This window comes from Alternaria ventricosa (assembly GCF_023758065.1).
Source record: "Alternaria ventricosa strain BMP 2768 chromosome Unknown scaffold_6, whole genome shotgun sequence".
NCBI lineage: Eukaryota > Fungi > Ascomycota > Dothideomycetes > Pleosporales > Pleosporaceae > Alternaria > Alternaria ventricosa.
In genome coordinates, this window is record NW_026055686.1 from 237,376 (window position 1) to 249,693 (window position 12,318).

At 52.8% G+C, this 12,318-nt stretch overlaps 6 protein-coding genes across 6 annotated transcripts; 2 read left to right on the forward strand and 4 right to left on the reverse strand.

Moving 5' to 3' along the window:
* Positions 1-111: 111 nt before the first annotated feature.
* On the reverse strand, positions 112-2,171 carry J4E93_004158 (uncharacterized protein; the record flags this gene model as incomplete). The annotated part of the gene is made up of 4 exons (XM_049342087.1): positions 112-1,217; positions 1,265-1,728; positions 1,778-2,084; positions 2,138-2,171. The coding sequence occupies 4 exons, from the start codon at positions 2,169-2,171 to the stop codon at positions 112-114; spliced, it is 1,911 nt and encodes a 636-aa protein (XP_049200239.1).
* Positions 2,172-3,348: 1,177 nt separating this feature from the next.
* J4E93_004159 (uncharacterized protein) lies at positions 3,349-4,164 on the reverse strand (the record flags this gene model as incomplete). Its single annotated transcript, XM_049342088.1, has 4 exons — positions 3,349-3,463; positions 3,517-3,613; positions 3,836-4,019; positions 4,075-4,164. The coding sequence occupies 4 exons, from the start codon at positions 4,162-4,164 to the stop codon at positions 3,349-3,351; spliced, it is 486 nt and encodes a 161-aa protein (XP_049200240.1).
* Positions 4,165-4,463: 299 nt separating this feature from the next.
* BNA1 (3-hydroxyanthranilic acid dioxygenase) lies at positions 4,464-5,215 on the forward strand (the record flags this gene model as incomplete). The annotated part of the gene is made up of 2 exons (XM_049342089.1): positions 4,464-4,615; positions 4,708-5,215. 2 exons carry the CDS (start codon positions 4,464-4,466, stop codon positions 5,213-5,215), a joined length of 660 nt encoding a protein of 219 aa, XP_049200241.1.
* A 69-nt stretch (positions 5,216-5,284) lies between these two features.
* On the reverse strand, positions 5,285-7,422 carry J4E93_004161 (uncharacterized protein; the record flags this gene model as incomplete). The annotated part of the gene is made up of 4 exons (XM_049342090.1): positions 5,285-5,390; positions 5,440-6,714; positions 6,760-7,220; positions 7,267-7,422. 4 exons carry the CDS (start codon positions 7,420-7,422, stop codon positions 5,285-5,287), a joined length of 1,998 nt encoding a protein of 665 aa, XP_049200242.1.
* Positions 7,423-8,048: 626 nt separating this feature from the next.
* Positions 8,049-9,023, reverse strand: J4E93_004162 (uncharacterized protein; the record flags this gene model as incomplete). The annotated part of the gene is made up of 2 exons (XM_049342091.1): positions 8,049-8,864; positions 8,913-9,023. The coding sequence occupies 2 exons, from the start codon at positions 9,021-9,023 to the stop codon at positions 8,049-8,051; spliced, it is 927 nt and encodes a 308-aa protein (XP_049200243.1).
* Positions 9,024-10,525: 1,502 nt separating this feature from the next.
* Positions 10,526-11,694, forward strand: J4E93_004163 (uncharacterized protein; the record flags this gene model as incomplete). The annotated part of the gene is made up of 3 exons (XM_049342092.1): positions 10,526-10,679; positions 10,730-11,191; positions 11,240-11,694. 3 exons carry the CDS (start codon positions 10,526-10,528, stop codon positions 11,692-11,694), a joined length of 1,071 nt encoding a protein of 356 aa, XP_049200244.1.
* Between the last annotated feature and the right edge of the window lie 624 nt (positions 11,695-12,318).

Sequence of the window (12,318 nt, forward strand, 5' to 3'; positions counted from 1 at the left end):
TGCATAAATGGTACAAACATCACAAGAGTATGCCAATTGGATTTTCATCTGAAATATGCAAGTGATATCATTTCGAACATGCTAAAAGTACAAACAACATTTTGCCTCCCTCTAGTACTCAAGTGTCACCTCTTGACCCTTGACCCGACCGATAACGATCTCGGGGGCGTACTTGGGGATAACCTCGTCGTCGTGCAGCATCTCAAACTCCTCTGACGCATCCTTGCCCATATGGCTGAAGAGCGCCTGAGGACCTCCTGGGTGCTCATCTGTCCAGTTGGTGACATCCATGACAATGCCCTTTACTGCAATCCACAAATCATCCTTCTTGTTGTGCTTTGCAACCTCCTCGAGCGAGAATTCCTTGTCTGGAATGCTGAACTTCTTGGGTGCGTTAGGCTTGGAAACCTTTCCTGGGTCGTTGGAGTCGCCGTTTGACGACATGACAGGTGCGGAAGACAGCTGCTTTTGTTGCTCAACGGGGTCTGATGAAGAGCTGGCTTGAGCGTTTCCGCTGACACCGTTGCCCCACTCGACGGAGACCTTGCCCGGTTGCGATGGGTCGATGTGCAGTGAAATCTGACCGAGACGGTTGACGGCGGCGCCACCAGACTTGTTGAGCGCTTGTTGGAAAAGGTACTTGGAAGCAGACTCTCCTGCTACACGACCGTAGACGACGCAGCCCAGAAGGGATGAACCACCGAGACGGTTGGCACCGTGGACACCACCAGCAAGCTCACCGCAGACGTACAGACCGTCGAATGGCTTGCCGTCAGAGTTCAAGCACTGTGCCTGATCGTTGATCTCGATACCACCCATGGTGAAGTGGAGTACAGGCTCCATCTGTGCAACGTGGAAGGTGTCGTTGATGTCAAAAGGCAGGTTGTGGAAATACTTCTTGTTCCACTCGTCCTTCTTCTCGCCCTTGGCAATGGCGTTGTAGCTTTGGAACTCGGCCTGGAGGTCCTTGTCGCTGACACCAATCTCCTTGGCGAGCTCCGCACCAGTCATCTTCTTCATCAGGCCACGGCCAGAGTAATGTCTTGTGTGGAAGTCGAGGACGTTGGATGCCTTGGAGTTGAGGACGAGGCGAATGGGCCAGTTGCCCTTTTCCTTCTCAGTCCACATCATGCCGGAGACGTAGTCGCGGTGACCGAGGTCGTCGCAGAAGCGCTTGCCCTTGTTGTTGAGAAGGATACCACCCTCACCACGGAGAGCTGGAAACTGTTAGCGGATGAAGGATAGGTTTAGGTGATGTACGCACCTTCAGCGGCCAAGAACTTGGTCTTTGCTGTAGGGTCTTTGGGGTCGACAAGACCGGTAGGGTGAACTTGGACCTTGTCCATGTCGATGCCGTTGGCACCAATCTTCATCAACATCTTGTGTCCATCACCGGTAGCGTGAGCACCGTTGGTGGTGGAGAGGTCGTAGGTGTCTGGCCTCCACTTCTTCAGAAGAGAGTCCTCGGTGAAGTCGGCAGCGTAACCACCAGTCGCCAGGATGACGGGTCCCTCGAGTGTCGTCTCCTCGCCACCGAATGTGTATGTGACACCGGTGGCACGGTTGCCCTCGGTGTTGATCTTGGAGACCTTGGCCTTCTTGACGAGCTGAACGCGCTCTGGCTCCTGCTCGGCCAACTCCTCGAATCGTTGCATCAGAGCGTATGTGATGGCCATTCCGGGGAACTTGGCATCGTGGCCACGGTGAGTACGGGGTTGGGAGTGACCGCTGTCAAAGTCAGTACATGTGTCAGATTCGGGAATACTGTCAGACGTACCCCAACCGCGAGACGAGAGTGAGGTCTAGGTTGAAAACGTCCATCAACCACTCAACGGCAGCAGCGGACTTGTAGGTCAGGACTTTAATCAGGTCTGGCCGCGCCTTGTCTCGCGCAGACTTGAGTGTGTCATCGTAGAACTGCTTGACGCTGTCGCCGATCTTCTCGTCGACTTGCGTCCTTGTGAGAGCACCGTTGATTCCCGATGTGGCCTTTGTGGAGTTGCCTCCCATGAAGTTGTTCTTGTCGAGGAGAACGACATTTCCACCAGCGAGGTAGATGGTGTGAGCAGCGCTCAAGCCGGACACTGCCGTCGTGGTTAGCCATGCGCGTGACGGTGTATGATGCAGTGATGCTTACGGCCAGCGCCAACAACAATGACTCTCTCAGGCATGGTGATGGATACGGTTGAAGAGGGAAGGGGAGAAAAGACGGGGTATGGAGAGAGAGCAGATGAAGGCGAAAAGTCTGGGGATCGGCTTCTGCTTTGTATGGATGCAACGGATGGCTGCTCGGCCTCCGTCTAGCACTTGGAGCGCAACTTGTGCCTCGGAAGTGGAGAATGCGCTAACCCGCATGCACTTCCAAGGTTGTCGCCGCGCGGGCCAATCACGCGGCGGCGGTTTGTCTGCTGGCAATGCGTGAGCCTCACCAAGCCCGGCCTGCGCTGCGCTGCTGATGTGAATATTGAGCAACGGTCCAGCTGTTGCATGTGAAGACGTTCGTCGCCGTCAGCGCGCACATGACTTGGGCATGGGCAGCGTGGTTGGCGGCTGGCGGTTGGCTGACCTCTCCATCGGATGGAACGCCGAGGAGTTGGGGCTTGCTGGGAAACCTGGGGCAAGTCACGCGTGGGAACGCGCAACCGTGGAACTCGCCGTTGGCATGTGAAGGCTAGAGCACATGTCCACGCCTGATGCTAAGCCTGCCTAGCCACAATAGTAGATCTGGAACATCAAAGACGCAATACATTTGCTGCGCGACTTCTTCGTCTTCAACTCTTGCGACGTTCGTTGATGGTTCAGCTCCACGACGCTCGTTATGGCAAATCATCCCGCCTAGGCATCAGAGCCCGATCGGTCTTTGCTCGCACGACCGCGACAGTTAGCGGGCGATATTGCCGTCTTCGGAACTGACGTTCGCTCCAAAACCATGACGGAGCTTCATCTTACACCGACTTCCCAAGCTGCTCCGATGTCAAGGTATAAGACTCTGCATTCAAGATCAATTGTGATCAACCTTGGAAACTGTTCGGAATTATATTTTTCGGGGTAGCTGTGGCCGATGCGACCACGTGCATCTCGGTGCATCTCGCGCGAGGACCGAACAAGACATCCGTTATACAATGTATTGCTAGCTGCTCATTCGCACTCAATTATCTACAGGGTTGGCGCTGCAAAGTTGGGCTTAACGGCGCGTCCGATGTATCGGAGCTGCAGGGTACTAGGCCCGGATATCGCAGGATATGTCAATGTGCACCTCGTTGATGGAGAGCAACCATCCGTATGCCTTGTCCCCTCTTGTTCTCCAGGCCCCCTCTCACATACAGCTAATTCACCCATGTACACCACTCAATGGCAGGCCACCGACTTTGTCGACGAAGACTGGCTGAACATCAAGTATCCAACGAAAGCACCCACAGCAACAGCAAGCATAACCCAACCGTTGTACGTCATGAAAAGCAGCCTACACACATCAGCTCCAATCTCCAACTCCAATCCCACCAAGGAAAAACTTACATGATGAAGAAGGAGTAAAACACCTGCACAGCATACAAAACAGCCTTGATAATCTTCATCTGCTGCTCAGCACTGCGCCCCACACCACCGTTTCTCCCTGATCCAAGTAATGAGCTAGATTCATCTGTGGCGTCGTCTTTACACGGCGACGAAAAGGTTAAACTCAGCGAGTGTTCCCCAACAAGTGTGGTGATTGAAGATAGAAGAAAAGAGACCTCCCTAGTCTCCTACTTCTACGACCTTGCCTCTTCTCGTAGTCTTACTTGTGCTACTACTACTACTCCGGTTGTGTATGTGTGTATGAAAGAGGTAGACTCACCTCTAGGTCCCTCCATGACGGTCTTGGAGTAGGCTTCGTATCGTCGCGATATCTCGCGTATGGCTTCGTAGCCGGCGGTCATGAGGACGACGGCGAGGAGCGAGAAGACGAGCGAGGTCGTGCCGGATATGTGCCATGAGGGGAAGACGATGCAGAGATCGGTCGTGTCCCAGGTGAACAACATCTATTCGAGCGACATGTCAGCGTGTTGTCCGATACTGGGACGTAGATAACCATACGTTCATGTTGCACTTGGGTCCATCGCCGCCCATGCCGGGCATGTCGTGGCCCATGTGGCCGTGGTCCATGTGCGAGTGATCCATGCCCATGTTGTGATTTGCTTTCGAGATCGCTTGTTGTGGTTATTGTTGGATGCTGCGGAGGAGATGGGGTAGCTATGCTCGTGTCTCGAGATAGGCGGGTCGAAGAGCTGCATGTGATGGCACGCGTCGCACCAGTGATCGACAAATGCACGCACGAGCCGCGGTTCCGCGGGGCGAGAAGCTCCCCACTTGTGCTGGACCCTTGATGATTACATCGTCGACTTTACATTTCAAAGCAGACCGAACAAAGTCGTCGCGCTGATTTAAGGAACGAAACTCTCTTGCGACAAACACATCAATCCAGGATGAACACGACGCGATCATTACGGCCGGCCATCAGGCTCGCGCAACGCGCTTCACGACCAGTACCGCGACCTTCCGCAACACTCACACAGCGCCACTTCTCACAATCGCAACCGCACCGACAACTAGGTCCACCATTGAACATACCAAAATGGTAAGATACATACATATACCACCCCAGCTCCTCTCAGCTGCTCACATCCCGTCCTGCCTCAAACAAACCCAACTAACAAACGTCGCACCCAGGGTCTCCGAAAACGCGCACATGCTCAAACCGCCGATAAACAACTACTGCGTCTACAACGACGCCGTAACCGTAATGATAGTCGGCGGCCCCAACGAACGAACCGACTACCACATCAACGAAACCGCCGAATGGTTCTACCAACACAAAGGCGGCATGCTGCTCAAAGTTGTCGACTCGAGCCTCCCACCAGGCCAGCAATTCAAAGACATCCACATCAACGAAGGCGACATGTTCTTACTGCCTCCAAACACACCGCATAACCCCGTGCGCTTCAAAGACACCGTGGGCGTGGTGTTGGAGCAGAAGAGGCCGGAGGGCAGTTTGGACCGCCTGAGGTGGTATTGTCAGAACTGTGGGGATAAGGTGTATGAGGCGGCGTTTTATTGTACGGATTTGGGCACGCAGATTAAGGATGCGGTGAATGCTTTCAAGGCGGATACGGAGAAGAGGACGTGTAAGAGTTGTGGGACGGTTTGTGATACTGCGCCACAGCCGAAGAAGGCTTGAAAGGGATAAAAATGGGGTGTATGATATGTATTCTATGTACGGTGGCTGCAATGGAGAAGGGAAAAGGGTTTATAGTCCTTTCCACATGATCTTGGAAATGTGGTCTGTCTTCTTTCGACTGGGTTTGACGAGGCCCAGGTATCGCAGTTCGGCTAGTGCTCGCTGAAATAGTGCCCTGTGACGGATTAGTATGTGGTGGCTATGGTGCGCAGGGGCAGACTTACATGGTGTTGGGCTCGTTTTCTTCCGTTCCATCTCCTGCAATGGCGTTGAACGCCGACCACAAATCAGTGACGTTGATCAACGTTCCGGACTCGAGGTACATCTGGTACACAATAGCTGTCGCTGGTTGTGTGGCAGAAAGAGCTGCCGGGTTTCCGTCTACTCCGCTGCAGCAGTCGCAGCCCAAGTAGTCGTGAGGAGAAGCTAGGGCACGCTCAACAGCAAACCGGGGCTTGGGTTGGAAGACCTCTGTGTGTGGTGACTTCAGGTCGTATGTGAAGAGCTCATTTAAAGTCAACGTCTTCGGGTCGATGAGCGAGGATGTGAAATACGCCTCGAGCTTGTCGTGAAATTCCGTGACCAAGTCTGAGTATGCCTTGTCTTGCTCTGACAGTGCAGCTTTGTGCTTGCTCAGAAGTACTTTTTGTGCCACGACGGTGGTTCGTACACTGTCGTTGCGGACATCGTGCTGCGTGCGGAGCGGTGCATCGGCGTTTTGTAGCAGGCTGTCGAGCGTCTGCTGAGCTGAAGCAATGCCCAACGAAAGGTTATCGTCTTCGAGATCTCGTAGCGATGCTAGCAAATGTACCAGTCTATCGGATGGTATCTTCTTGATGGATAACATCGTTTCGCGGATGAGAGGCGATCCAGCTAGCTCGCCAGCCGCTGCTCGGGTCCAGATAGATGAAAGCCGGACGCTGGGTGACATCTGAAGCGACTCGCGGATGTTCGCTAGTACTTCCGCAGCGTGGCTCAGTGATATCATTGCGCGTTGGCCAGACTGCAGATGATGTGCAATCTGGTCGAACAGGTACTTGTTGTCTTCCAGTACTCTTCGTACATCTTGTGCCTGACCAGCTTCTAGCATACGCTCAACCCACTGGCGAAACGACGGCAGAGTGCGAACAGCTTCGAACGCGTCTGCTGATAGGTCTCCGGGTGTAACATCATGCGTGAGGAAGACGCTGGGTACGCTGGCATAAAAGTGCGACATGTAAGCGTACTTCAGCCCATCACAGAAATCCTGTGTGTTTTGAACGTGATCCTTCTGTCGATCCAACATACGGCGACAGAGGTTGGGTCCGATGTGAAGTCGAGAATCTGTGCTGGCAACCGTCGCGCGAAACAGCTTCTCGATGATCTCGTCGGATTGGGTAACGTCAAACTTCTGGCCTTCAAGGTAGCGGAGTGAATTGCCTGCCAGACGCTCTTCGAAGCTCTCTGCTGAAGTAGCAATGCCAAAGAGTAAAACAAACGGCAGACGATCGAGCCATGAGCTATATAAATTAGCATGGGCCATCGCTAGATATGATCAGACATACTGAAGAAGATCAACTACATCGACGAGTAGTCCAACGTCGAAAGCCTCACTATCCTGCAAAGCGACAACGATGCTAGAAGCGCGATTCTTCTTCTGCCATTCTTGAACATGGCCGAGATCGTAGTTGAGTAACTTTGGACCATGCCTCGAAGACGTAGCTGGACGGTCTACATCATCCTCATCCTCATCGTCCACGCGCGAAGTAACCTTCTTAATGAGGGTTTTCAGCAGCGTCTTCAAATTTGGACATTCGCTGGACGTCAGCACAACATATGCGCAGTTTTCAGCTCTGATGCCCCTACCCAGACGCTCGAAAAAAGGGCCATGGGATGCAATGCTAGGACCGGCAACGATGAGCGCTGTTGGTATGGCAAACTTGGGCTCATCTGGCGATGCGCTGGAAGCGGAGATGAAGTTGACGATCTTTTCCTGGGTGGCGCTATCTGCCCCTTCCAAAGTACTCTGCTCATATTAGCAGCCATTTAACGCGTGTTACTATTCGGCTCACTTGAATGCGCTCGTCTTGCTGTGCCCACAACTCTCGATACCTGGCTAGCCGTTCTGGTAGTTGCGCCTGCGGGTCGAATTTGCCGGTTCTTTGTCGCTTTGGCGCCCGCTCTTCTGTCGAAGGCGGTTCATATATGTAGCTTTTCTGATGCTCCATTTTCAATTGTTGCAGGCGGGATGGCTTGTCTACTTGTCTGATGTTGTTGATGGGCAAGGGCTAGGGGCTGGCGCGACGAATCGCGAAGCGCGTGAGCACGGGACTTGGTGATTTGGTCAAAGCTCACGAGGCTGTTTCAGGGACAACGCCGAATGCCAGTATGTATAGTGGACGATATTGTGGTAGGAGTGACAGAGGTAAGACATCGGAGAATTCTGTTCAATTGCGGTTCATCTGCATCGGTTTGCCTACTGAGATATTGTACTATTTTCATCTCGCTTGTTCTTCTTGTCCATCTTTTTGATTATCGATAGCTATTGGGAGTGTAGAAAGTACTTTGAAGCTACCTCACCTTCGAATGGTCGTCGATAGACATCTTGAAGCCAGAAAGAACTGGACTCCTTGGTTCACTTGATTCTCACCAGCGACTATGACTTTTCGAGACCGTTGCCATATTGTGACCGCAACCTAAAGCTGCAAAGCCAGACACTGGGGTACAAGCCGAGCATTACGCCGGTCTCATGTGTCCAGCCGTGATCTCACCTATCGTAGGCTAAGAGCATAGCAGAATTCGAGCTCGTAGCTTGTATTATCGAGACATCTTCATGTGGTGAAGATTAGGTCTCTCAATCGTGCTCCTCCTCAGTCACTCCTGGACATCCTTCCATTTCGGCATCAGGGTATTCGTATCCACAGTACAGACAGTAATGGTACTCTTCGCGAAGGAATACCAGAAGCTTCTGTAACCGCTCTGCCACGGGCAAAGCCTCAAATTCTGCCAGCTCTGGATCTTCATCCTCGAGCTCGTTCTCAAGTGTGGTGTAGAACGGCGCAAGGTCTCGACCTTGTGCTATCTTCGAATCGTCGTCATCGTCCTCAGGGGCTAGCGTGGGTAATCGCGACGAAATGCTATTATTCAGTTCTCGTCGTTGCTGCTTGTCGCGGTTCTTCTCGACCCTGCGCCGCGCACGAACACGCCAAAGGACGTTGATGTCCTTCAGTGGTTTCTCGCTCGTGTCTGGCGCGCCTTTTTCCTCGGCCTTCTTGTCAGACAGGCGCTCGGCTGTCCTCTGCGCGCTGTCCAAATCCCGTTCGGCCTTCTTCTCTTTCTGTTCTTGGCGCATTATCTCTAGGTAATCACCCTCTTCTTCCTTTGCGCGCTTTGCCAGTCGATCTGCTTCCTCGAACTGTTCTCTGAACTTGCGCTTCTTCTCCGACTCAAGACCAATGCCTCCTCTGTCGTCTTTGGGGTTGACTCGTATAGGCTCTTTGCGCGCGTCTTCGGACTTGCCCAGAGCATCGCCCTGCTTGAATCCAAATTTGGCCATCATCTTGAATCCCTTATTGGTCTCAGGCAGAGCAGTGGCGAGGGCAGCTTCGCGTGCAGCTTCAGCCTCTTCTTCTCGTTCGGCTTTGGTTTTCTGTCGCGCTTTGGCTTCGCCCTGTCAATGTGTCAGTCTGGCGAAATCTGGCAAATCCACTCAACGCACCTCTTTGCGCTTGCGCGCGGCGCGCTGGAGGGAAGTCTCATACTTTGGCCCCTTTGGCGCATCCTCAAACACCATATTCATGTAGTCATCCTCCTCGTCCGATTGCGCCATCTTGTGCTAGTGAGTTGTGAATGGTCTCAAAATTCGTGTTGTCGACTCGCGCGCCTCAACTCCAGGGCTTGCAGGATCGCCCGCAGCGGCAGCGACCCACCTTCGTAGCGTTCCCTTGGCATATGTCAGGGCAGGCGATCCCCCAGAGTCTTCTTTCGACCACATCTCCTCGCCCAGCCTACTACTGCCATCGGCCCTCAATCAGCGCTATAGTGACGCATCGCCCTCACTGACGCGGGTGCACATTAGGCCTCCCAAACGATCTCGTCACCAACCGTAGACCCGGGAGGCTCGAACAACGACTTCCGCCACCTACGTTCCTTGGAAGAAAGGGCTGGGCCGGCCCTGAGTGCCACACAAATCGATTTGGACACGACATCAACCGCACATGGCGGGCGTTTCGGATGCCAAGGCAACCCCTGCTCGATGTTGATTTAGATGACTTTCAGTGCGACGGAGCCATCCGCTTGCATCCTCTGTCCTAGCGTGTATATCAAGATGCAGAGATGCAGTCGCTTGCTGGGTGTTGGGATTGATTCGGCTCGAGCCCATCATTTCGGCTTCTTGCCTTCATGTGAATGAGGGGGCTGGTGATTCTCTTACCTGAGGCAATAAACATCTGCTCACCTGCTGCTCTAGACGGCTTTAGATTATTTCCTTCCTGCAACAGAGAGGCGCGTCTCCCGAATTCAGATCGACCACCGACAAGCATTGGCTTACATTGGTTGCCGCTTCAGGGGGGGTTTCTCCACCTCTAACCTCAAAAGGTGCAGGACCCGCGCTACCGTCTGGGGTCAACAACGATCCCTCGCACTGTTCGGGCTGCTCAGGGCTGTTCGATATGATCGCTTGTCACTCGAGTCAACGCCTTTTCGCCTCTGGCTGTAGTAGGACGAGCCAATCCAGATAGACCGGCTTTGCCGAGTAGCTTGGTCCCTCTCGCAGTCCTATCCACTCACGGCTCTTCGGCGCCATAGGTTACAAAATGTGGCCGCTTTCTTTAGACATCCCTCACGCATGTGCCAGTTGATCCTTCGAATGCCTGCGCTGCCTCGGCTTTGTAATGCGACCGGATAGGTGGTGAGTGCTTCGGAGCGTATCCGCAACAGGCTACTTTCTCGGGCAACCCGTCATCTTCATGAAAATCGCTAAGAGGCCTGTCACTGATCGTACCCGTTTCGACATTCGCCTTGCCATCGGTGCACAGTCAATTGGTAACTGGCGTAAGAGGGGTCTCGGTCGTTTTCGCGCATGTGCCAGTCTCCTACACATTCCCCAGCTTTTGACATCCACAAGGTGTGCGTTCCCCGCGTACCTCCGCGTTCATACCGTCCTTGGAAGTCTTGGTGTATTTTCTTATTTCTACTTAATTCGCGTGCGACACCCTGCGGGTCTGTCCCCTGAAGAACCCACAGCTGCTCTGAATCGCCATCAACCGGTGGGCGGTAGAACTATCGAACTGTACACAACAACATCTTTACACTTCACACGAGACCGTCAATATGGAGAGCAAAGACGGCGGAGCGACACGGGCGGACGATGTGTATACAACGCCTCAGAAGAAAGGCGGCGTTATGAATAAGCTCTACCCGCCAGGGCCCACGCCAGGCGCCAAAGGGCGTATGAAGAACCATTGCAGAAAGTTTTGGTGGTGTGGTAAGTCTCTCCCGACAGCCTCAACGTACTTCGTGTTTACATTACGTCAGATTGCCTGGTCCTCGTGATCATTGTGTTGGTCATTGTTCTGCCAATCATATTTGTCGGTATACCAAATAAGGCACAGCATGAGATCAACTCCTCGACACTCGAAGTTACTGCTCAGGAGGTTACCAACCCGCAGCCAGAAGGTGTGCACCTGAAGATTGATACAGTCATCAGGAGTGGCAGCAGTTATCACCCGAAGATTGATAGTTTCAAAGCTGGACTATCGCTACCAGGGCAAGACCCCTTTATCTACATCACCATACCGGAAGCGAAGTCTGAGGCAGAGACCCGCGTCACCGTCGACCAAGATGTCATTTTCGCAAGTGATGTCGAGTTCTCCAGTTACACCAAGGCTGTGCTGGACAGTGAGACGATCCAAATCCACCTTGACGGCAAGACGAACATTCATCTCTCTGGTCTGCCTACCATGGACGTCGATTACAACAAAGTCATTACGATGAAGGGTATGTCGCATTGAAGCTACAGAAGAACTAGACTGATTGTGCTTGCAGGACTAAACAAGCTCTCCGGGCTCAACATCAGCGACGTGCGCATTCTCTCTGGCACAGACGAGATCCTTTCCGATGGCTCCAACCTCATTGCCAACGTCAGCATTCCCAACCCGTCTGTCATGACCCTCGACCTAGGCAACATCACCATGAACCTAGCCGTCGACGGCACCGCAATTGGCTACGCACTCATTCCAGACCTTTACCTCAAACCCGGCGACAACGTGTTCCCTTTGCAAAGCCACGTCGACCAGCTCGCTATCTTGGGCCTGATTCAGAACAAGTACAACGATGCTGTGCTGCCGCTTGAGATTGTGGGCAACTCGAGTATCAAGGATGGTCAGCACTTGACCTACTACGAAGATGCGATCAAGAGCAATACGATCAACCTGAATCTCGATGTTGGACCAGCGTTGGCTGATATTGGGATTAACATCACCAGCTTTGGGGACTCGTAGATCGCCTAGTATCGTCGCAGTACTTTTGTGTCCTTGTTTCTGAGGCCATTCATGAGGGGTTGGAGTGTTGAAATGCGCCTGCTTTGATACCATCGCTTGGATGATTGTTGTTATGGAGGATGAAGTGGTTAATGTATGATACCTTGTCGTTACAGTAATACATAATATTACTCTCAACACGTGCGTCTGTGCCTTTGAACCTTCTCGAAACATGAGGTCTTCTTGCCTTTATACAGAAAAGCGAAAGGCTATTCGCTCAAACATCTCAATTCTGAACATTTACCCTAATCACAGAGAGTGATACCGTTCGCTCCTAACAGAGTCAAGATAGAGTCGAGGTAGGTGATCTATCAACCCACGCGTCTCTTGCACTGAGCTTTTTGGATCGGTCCAGAGTTCTCTCCCAGAACGACGATATGCACCCACAACTACTTCATCTGCTACGGCAGACCTTTTTGAACGGCGCACGGAATATTACAACACGACACTCAGTCTCCCCTCTTCCGGGCACAACAGTGTCTTTGACCTCAGAACGGAATATCGACATCGCGAAGACATCGATTCCTTCGTCATCATTGGTTGACAGTGTTGTTTGAACGTGTTCTCGTTGACCTCAGAACACTG